This window comes from Protopterus annectens, chromosome 3.part1 (assembly GCF_019279795.1).
Source record: "Protopterus annectens isolate FY-2018-M chromosome 3.part1, PAN1.0, whole genome shotgun sequence".
In the NCBI taxonomy this organism is placed as follows: Eukaryota; Metazoa; Chordata; order Ceratodontiformes; family Protopteridae; genus Protopterus; species Protopterus annectens.
In genome coordinates, this window is record NC_056732.1 from 1,329,217,143 (window position 1) to 1,329,239,402 (window position 22,260).

Consider the following 22,260-nt stretch of genomic DNA (forward strand, 5'->3'; position numbering starts at 1 on the left):
CGGTTCTGAAACTCGATTTCGAAAATCCCGACCGGCACTTGTGAACTGCTTTTGCTTCGGGCACCGCGCGGCAAGAAAGACTGGAGAAAATGGCATTGGTTGCATCTTTTATACCCCTGGCACACTGACGTCAGGGAAGAGGTGACAGCAACAGATGCCGGACCTAGACTTTGGAACTCTTTAATACTTTAATACTTTAATACTTCTTGGTGGTAACATCATACTGTGTATGTAGCCTCTGTACACCAATCTCCTCCTTCTGCAACATCCCATTTTAACAGCCTCCTTGGGTATATTATATCTTTGGCTACTTACATGTATTTCTGAGTGACTTCAGTGTTAGCACAGCTTGCCTTTCCCTTAGTAAATCAGTTCACCTTGTTTCTCTTCAGACCGTCACTTATTTGTTCTGAGTTCCTGCCATCCTTACCCTAGTGTTGGCAACAGCAGTCTTTTTACACCACTAACTTGGAGATTAGTGCCCTGTCCTTTCCTCATGAAGAAAGAGTGAAATATCCACTCCTTCTATAAAATTTCAAATATTCTTCACTGCAAGAGGGATGCATCTCTTCATAGTTATTTCAGTCAGTGACTGGTCCTCTCTCTAATGCTGTTCTGACCATACTGAAGCACTCATTTTCAGTTTGATCTTAGTGCAATTACAAAGTAGTTTTTACTCCATTAAGAACAGTTGTTATTGAGGAAATCACTCCGTTGGCTCACTGGAGATAACAAGTAACTCACGGACATGGTAGGCAAGTCTTGGACAGTATGGAAGATGACTAACTGCCATTTGTTCCGTAAATTTGGATATCATGTATGAATTGATGTCAAAACTGCCAGGTCCTTGTACTGCCAATCTCAGCAATGCCCCCACTGTAGTAACTCATAAAGTTATCAGACAGAAGTTTAAAAAAGTGTGACATAAACACCTGTCAGACATTTAGCTTCTTCTGTCTACACACAACATACTATACTCTTCAGAAAAGTGTAAAATCTTACAGGATTATCTCACCTTTTCTCTGCCTGTATCCCTCCCTATTCTTCACCTTCTCCCTTTTAACTCAAAATACTCAATTTCTGCCCCTACATTTTCACTGTCATTTTAAATCATTTGCAGTCTGAATGTACTCTGCATAACAAATTCATCAAAACGTCATCTGTACATGTTGCCAAACTTCTTAAACATCTTTAATCTCTTGCTTTCTGCTTACATTATCCCTCCAGAATGGAGATATTTTGCTGCCATGGTCTTAACAGTCCTACCTGAACATTTCCACTTAGTGACAGTCTTTCTGACTAGCTGAAATCTTAATCCCATATCTGAAAAAAAAATTTCCAGTACACCTTTTCATATCATCAGGATGTTCATCGTGTTTCACTGTTGCAGTCATTACACTTGGGTATCCTGCTGGCAGGCTACCCGCAGTCGGCCCGAGTTCCAAAGTCTAGGTCCGGCATCTGTTGCTGTCACCTCTTCCCTGACGTCAGTGTGCCAGGGGTATAAAAGATGCAACCAACGCCATTTTCTCCAGTCTTTCTTGCCGCGCGGTGCCCGAAGCAAAAGCAGTTCACAAGTGCCGGTCGGGATTTTCGAAATCGAGTTTCAGAACCGAAGTCTTCAATAAAACTAAATACCCCGTTGAGGAAACTTTTTCTTGCTCCAGACCGATGTCAGTAAAAGTTAATAATTGTATTTCTTGTGGGAAGCAAATACCTCATAAGGACTTTCACTCTTACTGTATTCCTTGCCTAGGCCCTGACCACGATGTTACTAGCTGTCGGTTTTGTGCTAGATTCAACAAACGTACTATTAAACGTCGGTTTGATTTTGCTTTACATTATTTTGGCCGAAGGTTTAATTACATAATGCCATCGGAACAATCAACTACCGGAATTTATAAAAAATGCAAAGACAAAGAAAAGGACAGGCATCCGAGGTCCAAAACCACCGGCGAAGCCTCTTCTAGGCCAGTCGCCGGTTCTCAGTGAGGCGCTTTCGCAGCCCCTGAGACCCGCTACCTCAGAGCCACAGGCCATATCTAACAGCCACGTGGAGACACCGAGGCCAGTGGAAACGCAAGATATTGGGCCTACGGAAACTATTCCCTCAGATGGGTCTGGAGCTGCTGGACAGGCATCAGCTTCTGAGGGTGTTTTCAGACTTTCACAGCTTACAATTAAGCCCACTACAGCAGCCAAGGCAAAGTCAAAAACACCATTAAAGACAAGGAAATAAGTACAGCATTCTCCTGAACAGTCATCCATGCCAAAGAAACAGATGCTTAAAATGGCCGAAGACCTAATTACTTTAATCAGGGGTTCCCATCGCCCTCCTGACAAAAGGCCTAGGCAAGACACTGACTATGATTCCTCTGACCAGGTTTCTATTTCCTCTGATTCCTCTTCTGATCAGGGATATTCTCTCCCTCCCTATGAGGACTCTGATGCAGAAGAGTCTATACCTTCAGCCTCTCCGCCTAAGGATTATTCTTTTGGGGAAACCCTCCACACCATGAGGGAGCATTTCCATTGGGAGAGCCAGGATTTTTCAGAATCCAAGAAAAGGCTCAGAGACTTTCTTTTATTGCCTCAGCACAGGCCCCTGGCTATTCGCCCTGTGTTTGATATTGTTGATGATGTTTTCTCTGAATCCAGTCTGTCTCCTGATTCTTTACCCCCTGCACCAGTGAAGCCAGACAGATACTACAGGGTACCTGACTCTCATAAATTTCTTTACAAAAACCCTGCTGCAGATCCAGAAACAATTTCTCAAGGTCCTAAAGGGGTTAAGGCTTCCACTGCTAAAAATCCTGTCCCCTCTGATAGGGATTCCAGAGCTCTGGATAGATGGGGGGAAAAAGTTTAGACTTCTGCTACTTTAGCTGTAAGGGCTTTAAATTGCCAGTTTCACATGCTTAAATATCAACAGTACCTCATGTCCTTGTTAAAGCAGAAAATGGTTTCAATCTCAGAAAGTCCTGGCACTAAGGAAATGCAGGATTTATTGCATGCAGCTGAACAAGTGGGAAAGCATACTCTACAATGTGGTTTTGATTCATTAGAGGCTTCTTGTAGAGCCGCAGTTACAGGCTCTGCTATTCGAAGGCATGCTTGGTTGAAAGAACAAAATTTACCTGAACATGTTAAAGTAAAATTATTGGATGCTCCACTACAGCATGATACTTTGTTTGGTGTTAAGGCAGAAGAGGTGTTAAAGAAAATGGAGGATAAAGCAGAATCAATGCAGACAGTAAATGATTTCTCACAGGTTCAACCACCTAGGTTTAGCAGAAATTGGCCTTCAAAAAATTGGTCCTTTCTGGTGTCAGGCCACAAAGAGGCAGATACAGATGCCCAAGAGGCAGATCTCAGCCCCAAGGCTCCTACAGACCTAAACAATGGGGTGCTTCAGCCCCCAAAGAAAGAGAAGACAAATCACAACCTTATAGGAAACGGTCCCAATGACTTTCCTCTACAGATGCCAAGCACTTACCTTTTGGCAGCACCCCTAGGGGGAAAGCTAGCACTTTACTCAAAAAATTGGCACATAATCACCCAGGAAAAATGGGTACTGAATATTGTTTCTCAGGATTACAGGTTCCACTTATACACGCTTCCAAAATCAAAAGGTATGCCGGACCTGCCACAAAACCAGTGGGCAGAGGCACAAAAACAAATTGCTGCTCTCATGGGCATAGGAGCTATTCAAAGAGTACCACAGCAAGAACAGGGGCAAGGTTTTTACTCATGACTTTTCTTAGTACCCAGAAAGGACAAAGCCTGGAGACCAGTACTGGACCTGTCAATCCTAAATACTTTCCTGGATGTTCCAAAATTCAAAATGTTAACACTACAGCAACTTCTACCCATGCTGGACAAGAAGGCTTGGTTAGTTACTTTGGACCTCAAAAGGCCTACCTGCATGTCCCAAGCAGATAATCTTGCAGAAGATACCTCAGATTCATAGCAGGCTCAATGCATTACCAATTCTCTGCACCGCCCTTTGGCTTATCTACTGCGCCCAGGGTCTTCACAAAATGCCTGGCACCAGTAATTGCATTTTCAAGACAAAAAGGAATTCAGAAGTATCCCTACTTGGACGACTGCCTTATTCAAGCAGAGAGCAAGGACATTCTTCTAAAGCATCTGGCATTTGTAAAGAGATTACTAATTTGCCTAGGGTACACAGTAAACGAAAAGAAATCAAAACTAGTGCCCTCTCAAGAGATAATATTCATGGGTGCAAGCTTAAATACAACTGTCCATATGGCTTATCTCACGCCAGACAAACAAAGGCAACTGACTCATTACTTTCAAGTGATGGCAACAAAGACCCAGCTTCCTGCAAGAAAAATTCTGCAGGCCCTGGGCTTCATGGCGTCCTGCATTCTACTAATTCCATATGCAAGACTGCATATTAGGAAACTACAATGGTATCTAAAAAGTGTTTGGACTCAACATTGCCACAGCCTGGAGACAATCGTAACTTTGATTCCCTGCCTACAACAGGAGTTTTGATGGTGGTCCCAAGCCTGTCACCACAACAAGGGACAGCCTTTCACCTTACCCACAGCCAGGCAGACAATAACAACGGATGCATTGGATTATGCCTGGGGGGCACATATGGCAGCAAAATGTATTCAGGGCACATGGCCCAAGGAACAAATGCATCTTCGCATCAATCAGAAAGAGATGCTAGCTGTAAAGAATGCCCTGACAGCTTTCAAGGACCTACTACATCCAGGACAACTACTAATAAAAGACGGACAATACCACAGTTATGTGGTACATAAACAAGCAAGGGGGCACACATTCCTACCCCCTATGCAGGCAAGCCATGACTTTGTGGAACACAGCACTGACCTATCAAGTACATCTGCAGGCACAATTCCTGCCAGGAACAAAAAATACACTGGCAGACGAACTAAGCAGAAATCTCATGGATCCTCACGAATGGAAACTAAATCCACAGGTGTTCAGCATGATAACAAGGAAATGGGGATGCCCAGACATAGATCTTTTTGTCTCCCCTCACAATTGCCAACTACAGAAATTCTGCACAAGAACTTATCACTCTCAAGCATGGAAACTGAATGCTCTATCATTCAGCTGGAAATCCCTGACAGTTTATGCCTTCCCTCCAATTCCTCTTCTTACCAAGGTGCTCCTAAAAGTCAGACAAGAGAGGCCAAAAATTATCCTGATTGCCTCAGACTGGCCACGCCAGCACTGGTACCCAATCCTAAAGAGCTTGTCTGAAGGCCCAGCCTGGCCCTTACCTCAAATTCCTCATCTTTTGACTCAACAAAACATTCAGATTCTGCACAGTCAACTCAGAACCTTAAATCTGGCAGCATGGCAGATAATGTAGCCACTCAGACTGCACCTCTCTCTAAAGCTGTTATGGATGTCATTTTAGAAGCCAGGAGGCCTAGCACTAAGAAATCTTATGCAGAAAAATGGAAGAGATTCTGCACTTGGAACCAGGCACAAGGGCTCAAACCACTTGTTCCAAATATACCTCAGATTTTACAATACCTAACTGAGATGCTGGACAAAGACCTATCTTTCTCATCAATTAAGATCTATTCCTCTGCCATTTCAGATCATTACAATACGGAACCTCCTATTTTTTCACATCCACTTCTAAGACAGTACTTCAGAGGGGCAAAAAACATAAGACCCCAAAGGAGAGCACCAGTACCAACTTGGGATGTCAATTTTGTTTTAGAAAAGCTCACACTGCCTCCTTTTGAGCCAGCCAGCACAGCTGATATAAAATTCTTATCATGGAAAACTGCTCTGCTCCTAGCAATAACTTCAGCAAGAAGAGTGTCAGAGTTACAAGCATTAATGGCTGTGGAACCTTTCATCATTTTTCACCAGGACAGGGTTTCTCTTAGGACAAACCCAACATTCATGCTAAAAGTGGTTTCCAATGTGGCTCTGAACCAAACCATTCATTTACCAACTTTCTACCCAAACCCCCAGAATAAAGGGGAGAGACTTCTGCACGCTTTGGATATACACAGACAGCTACGATTCTACTTGGACAAAACAAAAGCTTTCGGAAAAACTGAGCAACTGTTTGTAGCCTATGCTGCAGGATCAAAAGGAATTAAAAGCCTATCACAAAGCAGACAGTTTCGAAATGGATAGGACACTGCATTCGCTTCTGTTATGCACAACATGGCAAATCAGTGCCTAAGGGCATTAGGCCACATTCTATCAGAGCAGCAGCTACTTCAGCAGCCTTTCTCAGAGGAGTACCAACCAAAGACATTTTAGAAGCTGCAACTTGGAGTTCAGTGCACACTTTCACCAAGCACTATCACTTACCTCTCTACTCTAAATCCAGAGCAGGCTTTGCCACTGCAGTTCTGCAGGGCCTGGTAGCCTCTCCAAATCCAATTTAGACCCAGCCGCCCAACCTCAGCTTTGGGATTCAACCCAAGTGTAAGAGGGAATATATATATGTCAATTTACCTGTCTATCCACATCTAATGAAGTTTTTAAATGAAAATGCTGTGTCTAATGTGTCTGCGTTCATTTATGTTTCTATGTTTGTTTTTGGCATTAAACTGGATTATCTGTTCTCTAGTGGCTGGTTTTGAAGCTTCTTTGGTACCTTGGACTGTATTGCAGGTAGAACAGTTGCTTTGACTTTTGCTACTAGTCAGAAACACTCTCTCCTTTTTATAAGATTCTTGGGGCACCACAGTCACATGTTTAGTCATGCAGATAACCTTTGCATTGCTATGATCTTTGTCTTATTTCACAAAAGATATAAAGCTCTGTACAAGAAAGGTCCTACTCTTTTTCAGAGCTTGCCTGTAGAAGAGTGTAGATCTGTTGCTGTTGATTAGAATATGTTTTATTCACAAACCTGCTTTATGCTTTCCCTCTTGACTTCATTCTGCATTACAGAAAAAAATCTTAGCAGACTGTCATTTCATTTTTTTCCACACTAGAACACACCGCTGCACCCTTTCTCGTTCTACCAACATAGTCCAGAAAACCAAAAAGACATTCCTCTTTTCACAACCACAATATGAAGTTTAATTTACCCTTACTATCATTCTGTTAAATGTCTTAAGTATTCTGCTAGATTTCAGCAAACTGGTGCCATTTTCTTAAAAATGCCACCATTCTTTTTAACGTTTACTAAAGAGCCTTTTCCAAGCTTGCTGTTGCTGGTCAGAATCCATTTCCCAACAACATGAGAACTATTTCATCTCTCATACCCTTTACCTAATACATTCACTCAAACATAATTCTTCTGGTACAAATGTCTCTCTACCAGCTAGCACTCTCTGTCTCTGAAGCTTATTACCCCAACTGAACTGAAATTTCTTGCATTAGATTGTTTTCCTGAACGTGATTCTTGGAGTTTTGATTTTGTTTGTGTTACTTATTTGACTTGTATATGCAATGTATTATTTTGTTGTTGTTGTGTCTTTCAGCTTTTCCCAGTTAGGGGTCGCCACAGCAGAACTCCGGTCCGCTAATGATTGGTAGTTGATTTTTACATGCCGAGTTACCAGCCCTGACACACAACCTTCAACGTAGGTACACCCATTCACACATGTCTCCACACACAAGATGCTCTAGCTGAGACTCGAACCGGACATTGTCTTACTGTGAGGAGACAGCTTGTACTAGATGTTATGTGCATTATGCTGTTTGGTCTGGTTCTAGCTGAAAAGAGTCTTTTGGCCATCCCACTCATTTGGTGCACAAATGAAAAATTGTATTTTGCTAATCACTTGAGTTGTGGCCAGGATACATACAGCAGGACACTAACCAGGTGATTCCCAGTTCACCTAATAGGGTTCATCTCTGGGCTGTGAGAAGAAACCAGAGTACCTATGCTGAGAAAATTTGAAGGGACTCTTTAGACACATTTCTCATTGGCTTCTGGATCCACTTTCAGTTCCCTGTGATGTTTTATTAGACAAGTACATTGAATAAAGCTCCATGAATTAAGGAATACCTCTGTAAAATATCTGGTATTAGCTTACAGGAAGGAGTCTGTATAATAACTGCTAAAGATTGTGCCATGCTACAAATTCCAATCTATACATTACTGAAAGAAATGCTAAGGCAGTGCCTCTTCCCTCCTTAAAAGCTTTTTGTCCCCGTGCCCCTTCCCTCCTTAAAAGCTTTCTGCCCCCTTTCCTGTTTCTAACTCCAGTATAGCAGTAAGGAAACCTACTGTGAACATTTGCATATTTTCAAGATTTCATCTTGTAGCATTGCATATTCTAATGTATTTCCTTGGTGATTATAATGTGGAGAAGTTGTAGTTTTTTGACATTTTTTGTATGTTGGAGAAAAAAAAACTGAATATAAGTGCATTGAGCTAGACCTTTACATTTGTTTTGTGAAGTATCTTGTATGAGGGTTGGGAGGGTGGCCTAATGGTTAAGGTGTTTGCCTTACAAACACAAGGTGCAGGGTTTGAGTCTCACAAGGGATAATTGGCTAGGCTTAAAGTGGCTCGCAAGGGCAGTTAGCCTGGTACTAACCTATGAACCTATGCATACTGTAATACAGGTGTGGTGAAAACAACATTTAAATGTCTCATGGGGACAGAAAACTAGAGTAAAGGAAATATTGCATAATACTCTTCCTAACTGGCTGTTGGTATGTAGCATAAGTGAAACTGATTATGCAATCAGACTTTAGTATTTTTAATTGTAGAAGTTGACAGGACACAGTAGTGGCCAGGTGTTTTGTTATTTTTTCAGGTGTCCAGAAACAAAGTAGAACAGGAATTAACCAGGTCAGCTAAACATAAAAATGATTGCGAAGATTTTTTTAACTAGCTATAATGGACCCATGCACTGAAGGGAAGCTTATTGATAGACTCATTTAAATAAACTAATATTGTATAAAGATGCACTGCTGTCCCTGACTGTAAGATGCCTAAAACATAAATTTACATGAAGGTGCAGACTACACTGCAAGTGGCTGCACAAGAGGTAATACATGTAGATTTATTAGGCTACCTTAAAAGGTGAATGGTTTACCAGGATGTTTTAAAATCTTCTGGCATCGTATAGGGCAGTATGCCATATGTATCCAAAAAGCATGAACTACTTATGTGCATAGATATGAAGGAGTGGTTGAATAAGTAGTATTCATATTGTCCTTACCTATTACTTACTTAACTTACTAACTGGGTAAATAAAATGGTCTTTCTAGGACCATCTTCATCCCTGACCCAAGACACAAGGGCAAGGGTAAAATAAAATCCATATAGGTAGTCATATTATTGGGAAGTGAGAGTAAACCAAAATACCTGTTGGAGAACAATAAAAAAAAACATGCAGACACCACAGAGAGACAGAGAGAGAATAACTAGAGGTAAGAACAAACCCTCAGACAGTGCATCTTTGAAGCAGAACTCTTAGCCAAAGAGCCCCCATACCGACCGCAGTACAAGGTGCAGTGAGAACAGAAGATGGGTATGTGACATCCCCACACTGGGCCAGTAATCAAGGAGCTTGAATCCTCACCACTGACACTGGAGAGAGACATTCACTTGGGAAAAAAATGGATGCACTCAGTATTTCCAGATGCAGACCTATCTGCATCAAACACAATTTCCCTTAAAAGCACACAGGGTACACACTCAGCCCGGGGTCTGGGTGTTTCTATTTGTCTCTCCCCAGGTCCACAATAAGGCTTCTCACTGGCACTAAGAAACCAGCGCTTCATGTCCCTGCCCCAAGTAGCTGACACACATGCTGTTTGAGATTTAATTTTTGCACTTGCACACACAGAGACACACACACACATAGGAAAGGCTGGCACAGATTACCTACTCTACCAACTTTGCCTAGGCTATAAGGTAAATTCCCTGCCACCAGTCAGTTACTTTAAGGCTCTTAAAAGGATATCCAATTATGCTGAGTGAAGTTAATATTAATACATATGGTAATGTTGACCAAACGGCAAGGCTTTCAGGAGTGGCCAGAGTTATCACCAAATAAATATGTGCAAATACTCTCAAAGCTTACATATTTTCTAAAAAGGACCAGCCACAATGTGAAGTTTAAATATTTTAATAATAAATAATAAAACAATGAAAATACTAAATATCTGTTTCCAGTAGACATCAGAGTTTCAGTCGTAGAGAATATTAAAAAATACACTGATGGAATGTTTCACACAGTTATAGAAAAACAGTACTTCTGTTCTCACTATATTTTCCTGACTAATCTAAAATAATTAGTGTTCCCTAGTTAAGTTACTTACTACTTCAAGGCAAGATAAAAGTGGGTGAGTGGTCCTTGTTGTCAGATCCAAGACAGAATACAGAATGCAGAATGCTGAGAGCAAACTCCTGCTAATATCTAAATATTATTTTTGGCTTACAGAATGAAATCACACACATCTGGTCATCTGACTCTGTTTCCATGCTATCACCAACACTAGAATCTAACAGGATTTTAGCACCTATCTGTTACCATACACACAGATAGAGAGCTTTGCTCAGATCTCCTGGAGGTCATAAAACTATAAAACACTTCTACTCTTCCTACAGGAGCTACAACCTATTCTGTAGCACAGACATTGCATCTCTGGCTCCATTCAGAACTGTAGGATAACATCTTTATGGCTTAACCCATAAAGTAATTTAATTTCAAAGATATTTTGCAAATCCAGGTGGATTAAGATTAACCTCTTCACTTCCAGTATATGCTGTTATTACCTATACATTTAATTCTGTTAGAGTAATGCATGTGCCTTTCTTTTCCTTCCAGCAGGTCACACTGTTGATGCATTTTAACACCAGCAAACCTCACAAATATATTTTCAGCAGAAGCATGTGTACAAATCAGTTTGATATACAAATGACATATAGTTATTTACAAAATTCCAGCCAGCTGTCCTGGCATATGTTAGAAATCCACCAACCTATTTCTCCTGACATGGCTGGCAGTACTTCCTGTCATCACTGGGTGAAAACTGACTTTTTGGAGTAGGAGGAGGAGGAGGAAGTGGTAGCATGCTGGGGGGCAGACTTAGTATATAAGAATGACCTAGGTTCTTTGGATACTGGGTGTAGATAGAATATAAATTAGATTGTTTTTCACAATATATATATCTCATTCTAGATGTGCTATGTTAGGACTAAAGCATAAATATATTAAAAATGTATGAAATACTTAAATATTGGTAGCAATAGCTATTAAAACTGTGACTAGCAGTTATTTTCAGAATGAGAATGACTAAGCTACCCTTAACAGATTAGGTTTTGATTAGCTGGATATACCGCCCCCCCCCCCCAAGAAGAAAGTATAAATAATTAAGTTGATTAGCACAGAAATGCATGATATGTAAGAAAATGGAGATAAAATAAACTTTTTTCTCCTCTAAACTTTCTACCCAACAAAACAACCCCCAAATGTTCTGGAACTCAGTTTCCTCTCCTCTTAATTCCAGAACCCAGCATAACCCCCTACACCTTCTCCTGGAAAAAGACCCACAAGAAATTGCCCAAGCTTTCAATCATTTTATTGATACTATCCAAAAAACCTGTTAATGACTTCACTCTACAAACTAATAAAAGTAAAAATTGTAATAAAAACATGGAATTTTCCAATCTTCATTCAAACGTTGACTCTCCCTCTGCAAATTACAACTCAGACAATATCCCATCCACTCCTGCTTTGACCATACAACCAGTACCCACCTCTATAGTGTGGCAAACTGCTTTCAAAACTAAAGCCATGCTCCCCCTCTTCTGACGGCCTCCCAGCTGAATGCCTAAAACTTGCAGCTGATTCTATAGCTTTCCCTGTCAGCATTCTCATTAACCAATCTGTCTCCGAATCATACATCCCACAACTCTGGAAAAACTCCATTATAACTCCCCTACATAAAGGTGGTAACACCAGTAGCCTCTCTTAACTACCAGCCCATCTCTATACTTTCACCTCTATCTAAAATCGTAGAAAAGTGAATTTATTCTCAATTGCTAAAACACCTCACTGACAATAACTTTTGCACCCACCCAATACGGCTTTCAGCCAGCACACAACACAAGTACATACTTTCATTCACCAACACTGTAAACAAAGCTCTTGATGATGGTCTACTAACCATTTTTTTACTGCTAGACCTATGAAAGGCTTTTGATACAGTGTTCCAACCTAAACTGCTATTACAATTTGAGACCATAAACTGCTCCCCACACACTCTAACCTGGTTCTACAACTATCTTCACAACAGAAAATTTGTCAGGTGGCAAAATAAACAATCCAAATACCTAATGAACAGTACATGAGTTCCCCCAAGGGTCTATTCGTGGGCCCTTGCTTTTTAATGTATTCATTAACAATCTCCATAAAGCATCCCAGCAAAGTACACACATATAGAATACATGGACAATTTGATGATAATCGCCTCCTCTAACAACTTCTCAGATCTTCTAAAGTTAACACAAAAAGTATTTACATCAATTGAATCCTGGCTAAATGAGGCTCAACTGCTACTTAATCTCAAAAAATCAAAATTTTTTACAATTCTAATCCAAACCTCTAACTCTAGACTTTAAAATATTCTTAAAAACAATACTGAAATTGAAACTGTAAAAACATCAAAACTACTTGGCATTATAATTATGATAAACTCTCTTTTGAGAGTCATATACTTATCGCAATCAAAAAGACGCATTTTAAGCTAGGTAAGCTTTATGTGCATAAACTCTATTTGGACATGTCCAACAAGTTAAAATTGGCTAACAGTCTACTTCTCCCTTCCCTCCTCTATGGTAGCCCCATTTTCACTAACCTACACACATCTCTCATGAATAAATTACAATTATGCTACTACAAAATTGCAAAGTTTGTCTCCAGTATGTCAACTTGCACACATCACTGCTTGACCATTAAAACTTTAAACTGATTTGAATTTCCCCATTACCTGTATTACACCCAACTGACTCTTACCCACAGATTGATATACAACCCAAATTACTGCCCTTCTCTTCAAACTGTGATACAAACACACACCCCAACTCAGAATCTTAGGTATTCTAATAAACAACTCCTAACCATAACTAAACCCAGCAAAAGAGCTGGACATTGTCTTTTTTCCCATGTCATTGCCAAACTGTGGAATGCTCTCCCTCCCTCTATTACCCTACTAGACTCTATAAAAACATTCAAATCAGCATTGAAAGACCACTATCTTAATAACCATATCTGTTCCTGAAATCACATGATTGAACCATCTTAAATATGTTCTTTAGTCTACAACGCCTAACAAGTACTTTATAAACTTCAGTATATCAGCCAGCTATTCTAAATCGTTTCTTCTTGTCAAGATTTTCTCTTGTTACTTGCCTAGTTACATAATTTTTATTTTTCTTATGTGACTGTGTAAATTGAATTACTTAAAAGACTAGCACATTGGATTGAATGGATTGTATCACTGCTGCAATTGTACTAGTTAACATCTGTATCTTGCCTATACCATTTAAAGATGATGTTATATAAAAATGTGTGCAACTTTTTGGACTTTTCTCCCCGGACCTCCTCTGAAAATGGGTCCTTGCCCAGTGGACTTTCCCAGTCAATAAATAAATATTTGTTGCTAGGCTTGTTTCCAATTCCTTAAAAGGAAATAGATAAGTATTGTGCGAATGGAAGCTATAGAAATAACAAACAGTGAAGAAAATGTTTTGATGAATTGTAAGTATGATGAGGCAGGGCTGTAAAGTTTTGGTGAATATTGTAGTCGCATTTCCTCTACAAAACTATTTTCCAGTGTGCAGTAAGATTCATGCAGTGATGCATTTTCCTTCAGAAAAGAAGAGCTAAAAAGTGAGTTGAGTCAGAGCAATGCTTGCTGTGGCATAGATTTGCTGCAGTTTATATACTGAATTTGTTTTTCTGTTCCTCTCAATTGCTACAGAGGAAAAAATTATGTTCTCCTTTTAGCCATACTACATGCTAATGAACTTTTTAATCTTTGTGATGGCAATGGGAGAAATGTTATTTAAGTTACTTGTTGCTGTAATTCTTTCATCTTCATTTTATGTCATAGGACACTTTTACATTTTACATTTTTTTTGTCTTAACTGCATTTATAATTTCATTTCATTGTTTATTTTTTTATCTTGGTAATCTGACTAGTTTAATAGCAGCTTACTGCCAGCAGTGAAGGTTCCAGATCCCTTTTTGTACTGGGGCACAACAGTGGCACAGTAGCTAAAAGGTGGGACACATAGGACATGTTGAAAAAAACACCAAAACACTATGCTAATAAAGTATACAATATTTAAAAATTGGTAGCAATTCACTCATAATCTGCTATTACAAATGAATGACCATCTCCGTATTTAAAAAAGTGAATAGCGATCTTACAAATCCTGGCAGTGTTCACAATACAAAATTACTAATTTGTCATGCTCAAGGATTATAGTTTGGGTGAAGTGTATGTATGCTACAGTGCAACAGGTTCAAGGGTGTAGCTACAAATCAACAGAAGTGGGAAAATGTCATGCTCAAAGACATACTTGAATCAGTAGAAAAAATATATATCATTAACCCAATTCAAGAACAGAAAGTCAGACTTATTTTTGTGCTGCATTATATAGAAAATAATTTTAACCAAATGCAGTGCATTTTGGCAACTTTCAGGGTAAAATACACATCTTCTCATTGCAGATATCGGTGTATAGCAAAGTAATTTAAATGCCTGTGTGACTAAGACGTGAAGGCTATTTAGGAGTGGATTGTACAGTAACACCAAATACATCCAAGTACTTTAAGAGCTTAAATTATCTCTACACAAAATCAGCCACCATTAAAATGTTTTAAATATTTAATAATAAATAATAAAAACACAAGACAATACTTCTCAACACAGTGACAATAGAGTTCAGACATCACAGGAAATACTTTAAAACAACATTGTAGGACAGTCTCACATAAATACAGAAAACATCTAGACTCAACTATTTTCCTATCTATCCCTTTAAGAGAAATACTAAGATCTAAGTCTTACTTACAGAGCAAGGCAAGTGCTGGTGAGTTGTCAGATTCAGAGCAAAATACAAAATGCACTCTCTTTCTCTCTGAGATAGTTCTTAAATTAATAATACACATTACTGCTGGGTTAGCTAGATGACATCACTGTTTGACACTTGCATCTAGTTCCCAGGCTAAACAGATACCAACAGAATTTAACATGTCTCTGTCAAAAATACTTTCTCTCTCATATGTGCAGCTGCTAGGAAGTCACAGAGCAGTACAAAAACACTTTACATGTGAAACATAGTAATTATCTCTGTCTTAAGATAATAGAAAGAATTTCCAGCTGCAGACATTCTGTCTTCTAGCTGAGATAACACACAGTCGTAAAACTCTTTACTTATCACCTTATTTTCTTAGAGTTTGCAAGGTAACTCTTTATGTCCCAATTTCTACCATGAAAACATACATTTGCATTGGCATAAAGTTTATACACATTTCTGCTGTTTTCCAGCAGTGTGCACTGTGGTTACATTTTTGAAGCTCAGCCTGTTAAAAGTTCATTGAAGATGAAACAAGAGTGGTCAGTTAGCAGCTGCTGGATTACAATGATAGTTTTGACACCTCAGGAAGAATATGGGAGAGGGGTACGTCTGGAAATCTTAAAACATGCAGTTCAGCTAGTTTATTTTGTTGTTTATTCACCACTAGTGTTAGAGTTAACAGCTGCTCTGAGAACACAAATCACAGGAATTTATGCAAAAATGTAAAAATGAAAATAGTTTTGAGAAGCTGTATATGACACCCATGACTCACACTAATGCCATTCTAGTTACACCGAATTAAAAAATGTATGTATTCCCTTATGTCTAACATGACTTGTATAAAGGGGACTGGAAGTGAATTCTGGAAAAAAAACTTCCAAGGTACAGTGGTAGGCCCATTGAGATAGAACAACTATGTCCACTTAATGATTCTGATGCATTAAAATAGACAGATTAGAAAGATGCAACAAAATACTGACCAGGGGAAATTTGCCAAGACACCTGAGAACTTCTCCAACTCTTTTTGATAAGTGCAGTATGATCTTTTATATTTGCCTGAGCTCCCACCAGCTCAGGCAGTTGGAGTCATGAAGGGGCATCGGTTTGACAGCTCTACCAAAGCGTGGCACACCCAGCAGTGCAGTGTTAGTGTTGGAAAATGAATCCATGTACTTGCTGTGGAAATAGAACCCACAGCCTTTGGGAACAAAGGCCAATGTGCTGCCTTTTGAGCTATTGATTCTGCAAACAAACTTGTGTTAGTTTTCCAGCTCCCTCTGATAGACAAAAATGTGCCAAGCAAAAATGACAACATGAGCCGCCTAGTACTCTGTAGTTTGCTGAAATAACTCAAAAAGAGTCAATTTACATCTGAATGTTTTGGGGTAGCACCATACCTCTCAGTTTATATGGTCAAGAATTCTGAACAAAGACAAAATTAATTGGGGGAGATAAAATCAGGAGCACTTTTTTAAATATTAGTCTGATTCACTTAAACTTTAATAGAACGTTTTACATCAATATGCATTTTGTGAACAATAGTAAGAAATGTGAAACTCTAATGACTGGCATTACTGACTGTAATCACAAATGATTTGCCAGAAGGTAAAAAAATGTCACAAGAGACAGGAAAAATATTTAAAGCAAAATTGGGGACAGTCTGTAAAAATGGGGAGAGTTGAGAGGTATGGGTTGCACTCGGTAAGGAAGGTCTGATCATCACAAGAACCCATTCCAGGGTGTCAGTGCTTTTTTGCATGTGCAGCATTTTAAATGATGCAGTTATGATCTTCTAAATGTTGTTATAACTGTGTATGAACAGTTCCCAACAGAGAACCTTAAGAAATTGTAGTTTTAATGACTGAGATAACTAAAACTGCATATCCTTAAATTCTTAAGCTGTGGCCTCTTCATTCTCAGACAGTTTAATATGGTTTAACATTACTATAATTTCCATAGCCCCAACTAGCAAAAGAAAGAAACTGCAGCTATAGTCACCTTTCCATCTTCAAAATATGGAACACTTTAGTGCCTCGCAAAAGGTGGAACAAATGGATAAAATGTGGAACACTTAATAACAACTGGGGGAGCTCACAGTGTGGTTAAAATGTTACTTTATTCTTGTTCTACCACATACCCTGTTCTTCATCTATTAGAGGCTCTTAGGAGGAACAATTTAAATTGCAAAGGTGCAAGGATACAGATAGGCAAGCAAAGCAGCCCCCACCCCCCAAAAAATATCTATTTCACTCAGTATCAGGCAGTTAGAAATACAGTTAAGAGCAGGTTTGCAACATCATAAATACCATATCATACATATATACCATCAAGGAAAATAATTAAAGAAACTGCAGACATATTCAACCTTCCAACTTCAAAATGAGAAACACTACGCTACCTTGCACAATGTGAACAGCTGTGTAAAATGTGACACATTTACTAAATTAGAAAAGGAGTCTTACAACATGGTTACACTGTGGACTTTGTAATTATAAAAAGTTCTTTGTTATACTTTTGCTTGCCGGAAGAGACACATGATTACAACATAAATTTCCCACGTACACTCTATGGCAAAAAAGTTAAAAAGCAGTTGTAGTGCATTGTACTTTATCACACACCCAGATCTTCAAACATTAGAGACTTGAGAGTAAACTGAAAAGGTCCAAGACCTACCCCCCATACATACACACACACACACACACACAAATAAGCAAATTATTCTCATGTTCTCTTAGTACCACTCTAGTTATAAATCCTCAGTGACAACATCCTCTCCCCATCTCGGTTATTACTTCATCCTATCCACAGCATTGCTAATACTTTAATATTTGGTAAAAACACACACACAAACAACACAGGTTAGTGACATGCATTCCACAGATGTTTCTAATTCCTAGAACTTAAGCATTCTTTTTCATATGGGACAGCTCTTCTTAACATTGTGTTCCCTTGTCACAAAGGCAAAGCATAGTTTATCTTGTGCTTGTAAACTAATGTATTTATTCATAACTCTCAAACTCTTAGTGCAAAAAATCTGGACAAAGCCTAAAATAATGTGGGGGGGGGGGGGGGACTAAAGCCAAAAAATAGGTGCATATTTTAAATGTTGATCTTCTAAACTTTGTTTTATTAGAGTAACAGGATTTGTGTTAACATGCTTTTTCTGAAGGATGTGAAGTCTGAAATTCAAATGTATATCATTAGTTAGTGACTTCAGTTATTCTCAGTGACTAATTTGCCAGAGAACAATGACCCCTTAAGCAGTCTGTCCAAGTGTGCACAAGTACAAAAATTAAATCTTTCCTCCAAAGACCACTTCAATCAGTGGTGTGTCCCAAGTTTACACAAGCACCAAAATGAAAGTTTCCCCCAATGACCCCTTCAGTCAGCAGTCTGTCCAAATTTGCACAAGCACCGAAATTAAACATTTCCCCAATGATCCCTTCAGACAACAGTCTGTCCAGGTGTGCACAAGCACCAAAATGAAAATTTTCCCCGTAGGACCCTTTTAGTCAGCAGTTTGTCCAAGTTTGCAAAACAAAATGTTTCCTCCCAGCGACCCCTCCAGCAGTCTATCCAAGTTTGCAGAAGCACCAAATAACCCTGTTTACTTGAGAGACTCAGACTTGTTCTTTTTCTGTCATTAGTACATCAAATGCAGTGAAATGTGCTACAGTGAGCTGAGATAGTGTTTTTTGAAACTTAAATTGCTGACTGTGAGCACCAGTAATATAGCCCAAGATGCTGTCATTCTAGCACCTTGGCACAACCCCCTCTACCTGCACAGCCAATCACAGGTCTTTTAGGTTGGTACCCAAGCAGGTTTATGTAAGTGGGGGCAGGAGGCACACAGGAGTGTCTTGGATGTCCATTGCATGTACACACATCTGGTTCCTTTAAAGGGAAATAAATTAAAAATAAAAATATTTGTTAAAATGTATTTTTTTATTTTGCATTGTCAAATTGTGGCCTAGAACAGTGGCTGCATGTGATTCATGTTTTTTGGGAGGGATTCCAGAGACTGATAACTCAGGGGCATGGAATTTGACAGGTGGCTCATCTGCGCCCCCACCCCCCATACTGCCGTCATTGATTGCCAGTATTTATACTGGTTTTCACTTGTATTTTTTTAATAGATGTTATAAAAGAACAGTGAAACTGAACTTCATTGTTTTGGATAATGAGTAGGAACGGTGATAGAAGAATAAGTGGGAAGTATTTTGGTATGATACCGTAAACCAGTAGAATAAAGTATTGAACTGGGATAATTTTAAAGATAACATACCAGTAGCATATCTTCTGTCATTATGATGACTGGGTCAAAGAACAGATTTTGTTTGTTAGACTGGTCAAGAGGGCTGAGCATATTGAGTTAGTAGTTTATTGCCATGATGGTTAAACTGAATAATGGCATTTCCCTACTACCGTGCCAGGAAACAAAACCTGAATTTACGATGGTGATTTTTTTCCCGGTGGAAACAAATCTGTTCATTTCATGGTTGATATATGTTCACAGAGCCCAAGTATTATTACTCCTTGTCTCACTTTCCTACCAACTTAAGAACTGTAGGAGTCCATGAAATCCTAGAATTGTGTAATGAAGCCAATATAACCATTAAGCATGGGACAAGTTGGTAATAGCTGCCCAGTATCATACAGCCTTTATGGCAGAAGGTAATTGAAATAATGTCAACTGCTGGGCACTAAATCAAACTGCCTAGACTTTCTAGTATTGCTTGTGCATAGTTTAGTGGTGCAATTTCTTTTTGGTAATATTGTTTTATTCTTGCATCTTGCTGTTACGCAGTGTTCGTATCATTGGGAGTTCTACATTGGCTCTGTGCTACATAGCAAGTGGTGCTGCAGAAGGTTATTATCAGTTTGGCCTTCACTGCTGGGACCTGGCAGCAGCAACTGTCATTATCCGAGAAGCAGGTGGAGTAGTGATTGACACTTCAGGTAAGGATGCTTTCATCTGTTGTACTATGAAAGAGAGCTTCTTCTACCCCAGTCATGACATAAACATACTAGTGTTGTCTCTTTCCTTAACATTTGTGTATGATTCCTCACATATTATGAACTGCAGAAATATTCTTGATGGATTAATGAACATCTCCATACTTGTTTTGTTGTATGTATACCCTATATAGATTTTATAATCTTGAATAATGACTGGCCTTCAAGTGGTCTGGACAAGTACTTAAGTACAGGATGCTTTTGTTGGTACTTATGCAATATTTTACTTTCACAGAACCAAGCTGAATTCATAGGTGTACAGAAATGTGAACAGTTACTGCGCTTAATAAATTTATACTTTACGAAAATTAGATAGGCATTATTTTGGCCTGTCTTTGATTCTGCGTAGTACCCCTTTTTTCTTAGATTTATTTGTATTTTTTAAATGCTGGTTATCATCTTTTTGTTCAGATTTTTAACAGATTTCCTGAAAAGGGGCCAGGACATGATGCCCCTAGAAATGAGAGATTGAGAAATCTGCTTCACCCCAAGATAAGTGTGCTTCTTTCATCAAACTTCAACACATCAGTCAAAATGAGCCAAATAAAACATCTCTGTTAAGGGGGGGATTATGAATATGCGCTTTAACATCTTCAGGAAGATTCTGAGATTTCAAAACAGGTGTACCTGCACAGAACAGATCTAGTGGCAGCTGACCTGGATGCTGTACCTGCAGTATTATAAGAACATTTCAGTGAATATTTGGTTACTTGAGGGACTGAAGATTTTATTTATTTATTTATTTTATTTTACATTTGTTGACCGGGCTAGTCTAGCTGGATATATGTCCATTTTCGGTAGAGGCCCGGGGAGATAAGCTCCAAACTTCAATAACAGTACAAAACTTCAATAACAGTATATCTACAGAAGTAAATACATGAGATCAACTACATTAATAATAAGAAAGGCAGTATTAGATAAGAAGTGGTTACAGGTATATAGAGTAAATAACACAAAAAAATGACTAAACATAATACAATTTATCAAGAAGCTGTATTTTAACTGTTAGGAAGATTGATAGTAAAGCACATAATATAATTATTAAATTAAAGAAGGAAGTCATAGCTTCTGAAGAAGAAAGGTCTGTCAAAACTCTATTAATTTCAGCAAAGGATGAAAGTACTTTGCCCTATGATCATAACAGTTCACTGTCCTAAAGTCCAGAGCAGAGGAAGTATAAACTTTATTTTTCACAAGCCTATTAAATGACTTTCGACAATTATCAGAAGGGATAGGATTATAGGAAGAAAATAGTTGAGACCCAGCTTCCTTGTCTAAAGAAATAACTGCATAATCTGGCATAATATTAAAAAAGAGGAACTTTGTGGCACTTTGAAAAGTCTATCAGGTTTATTGGGAATAGAGGGTCGACTATCAGGCAAACTATCAACTGCATTGGAACAAGCTCCTAGAATTCCTGTTACAGGGGAAATGGCTGACAATTTAGGGGTATCCACCTGTAAAAGCTCAACATATTTTTTTTGTTTCGTTTTTTTGTTTGGGTGTGTTTTTTTTTGTGTACAAGATTTCATTTACCTCCCACTGGAAAAGATCTTTAATTTTAGAAATTATGTCAGCAAAGGAAATTTCCTCTGTAGTTGAATCAGAAGAAATATTCTCATCAGACTTTCTGAAATTGGGAGAGGAAACTTGAGACGCATGGTCTAAACGATTTTCCTTCACATCAGACTGGGAGTCTGAATCAGAAGGGAATGAAGATCTGTTTGTTTTATGAGAGGAGAAGCAGCAGATTGTAAGGACTGAGATGCCTTAAACATGCCTTTGACAAAAAATGTCACTCTTCTTTAGATTCCCTGGAAGAAGGGGTAAAGGGTGGAGTGGCATGTTTAGTATTTTGAGACTTCTTTCTTTGGGTCTCAGAAGAAGGAATTAAGTCAAATGTATAAGGGAAGAGGCTGGGGACTGGCTACCTCTTTCCTCTTCCGAACTTGAGGGCTAATGTCTTCTGGCATCACAGTTCTCCTCAGAGAAGTTGGGAGTAGGACATGGATGATCCAAGGACTCCAAAAGAGACACAGTGAAAACCTGCTTTGAGGGCTGATCGAGAGAGAGAAGAAGTAACAGCCACTTCAGTCACCTTCCTCAAAGCTTATGTTTTTTTAGGAGTCAGAAGAGGGATGTCCGAAGAAGCAGCACCTAGATCTGTAGTCTTTCTTATCAAAGCCTTAAGTCTCTTGTTTTCTATA

At 39.0% G+C, this 22,260-nt stretch overlaps 1 protein-coding gene across 1 annotated transcript in view; it reads left to right on the top strand.

The window, feature by feature from the left end:
* The window catches only part of IMPA2 (inositol monophosphatase 2), a 691,308-nt gene that overhangs the window by 533,354 nt on the left and 135,694 nt on the right, over window positions 1–22,260 (top strand). The window contains exon 7 of the mRNA XM_044067365.1: window positions 19,845–19,996. Within this exon, the coding sequence (XP_043923300.1) occupies window positions 19,845–19,996 (152 nt within the window). The remainder of the gene's footprint in view (window positions 1–19,844; window positions 19,997–22,260) is intronic.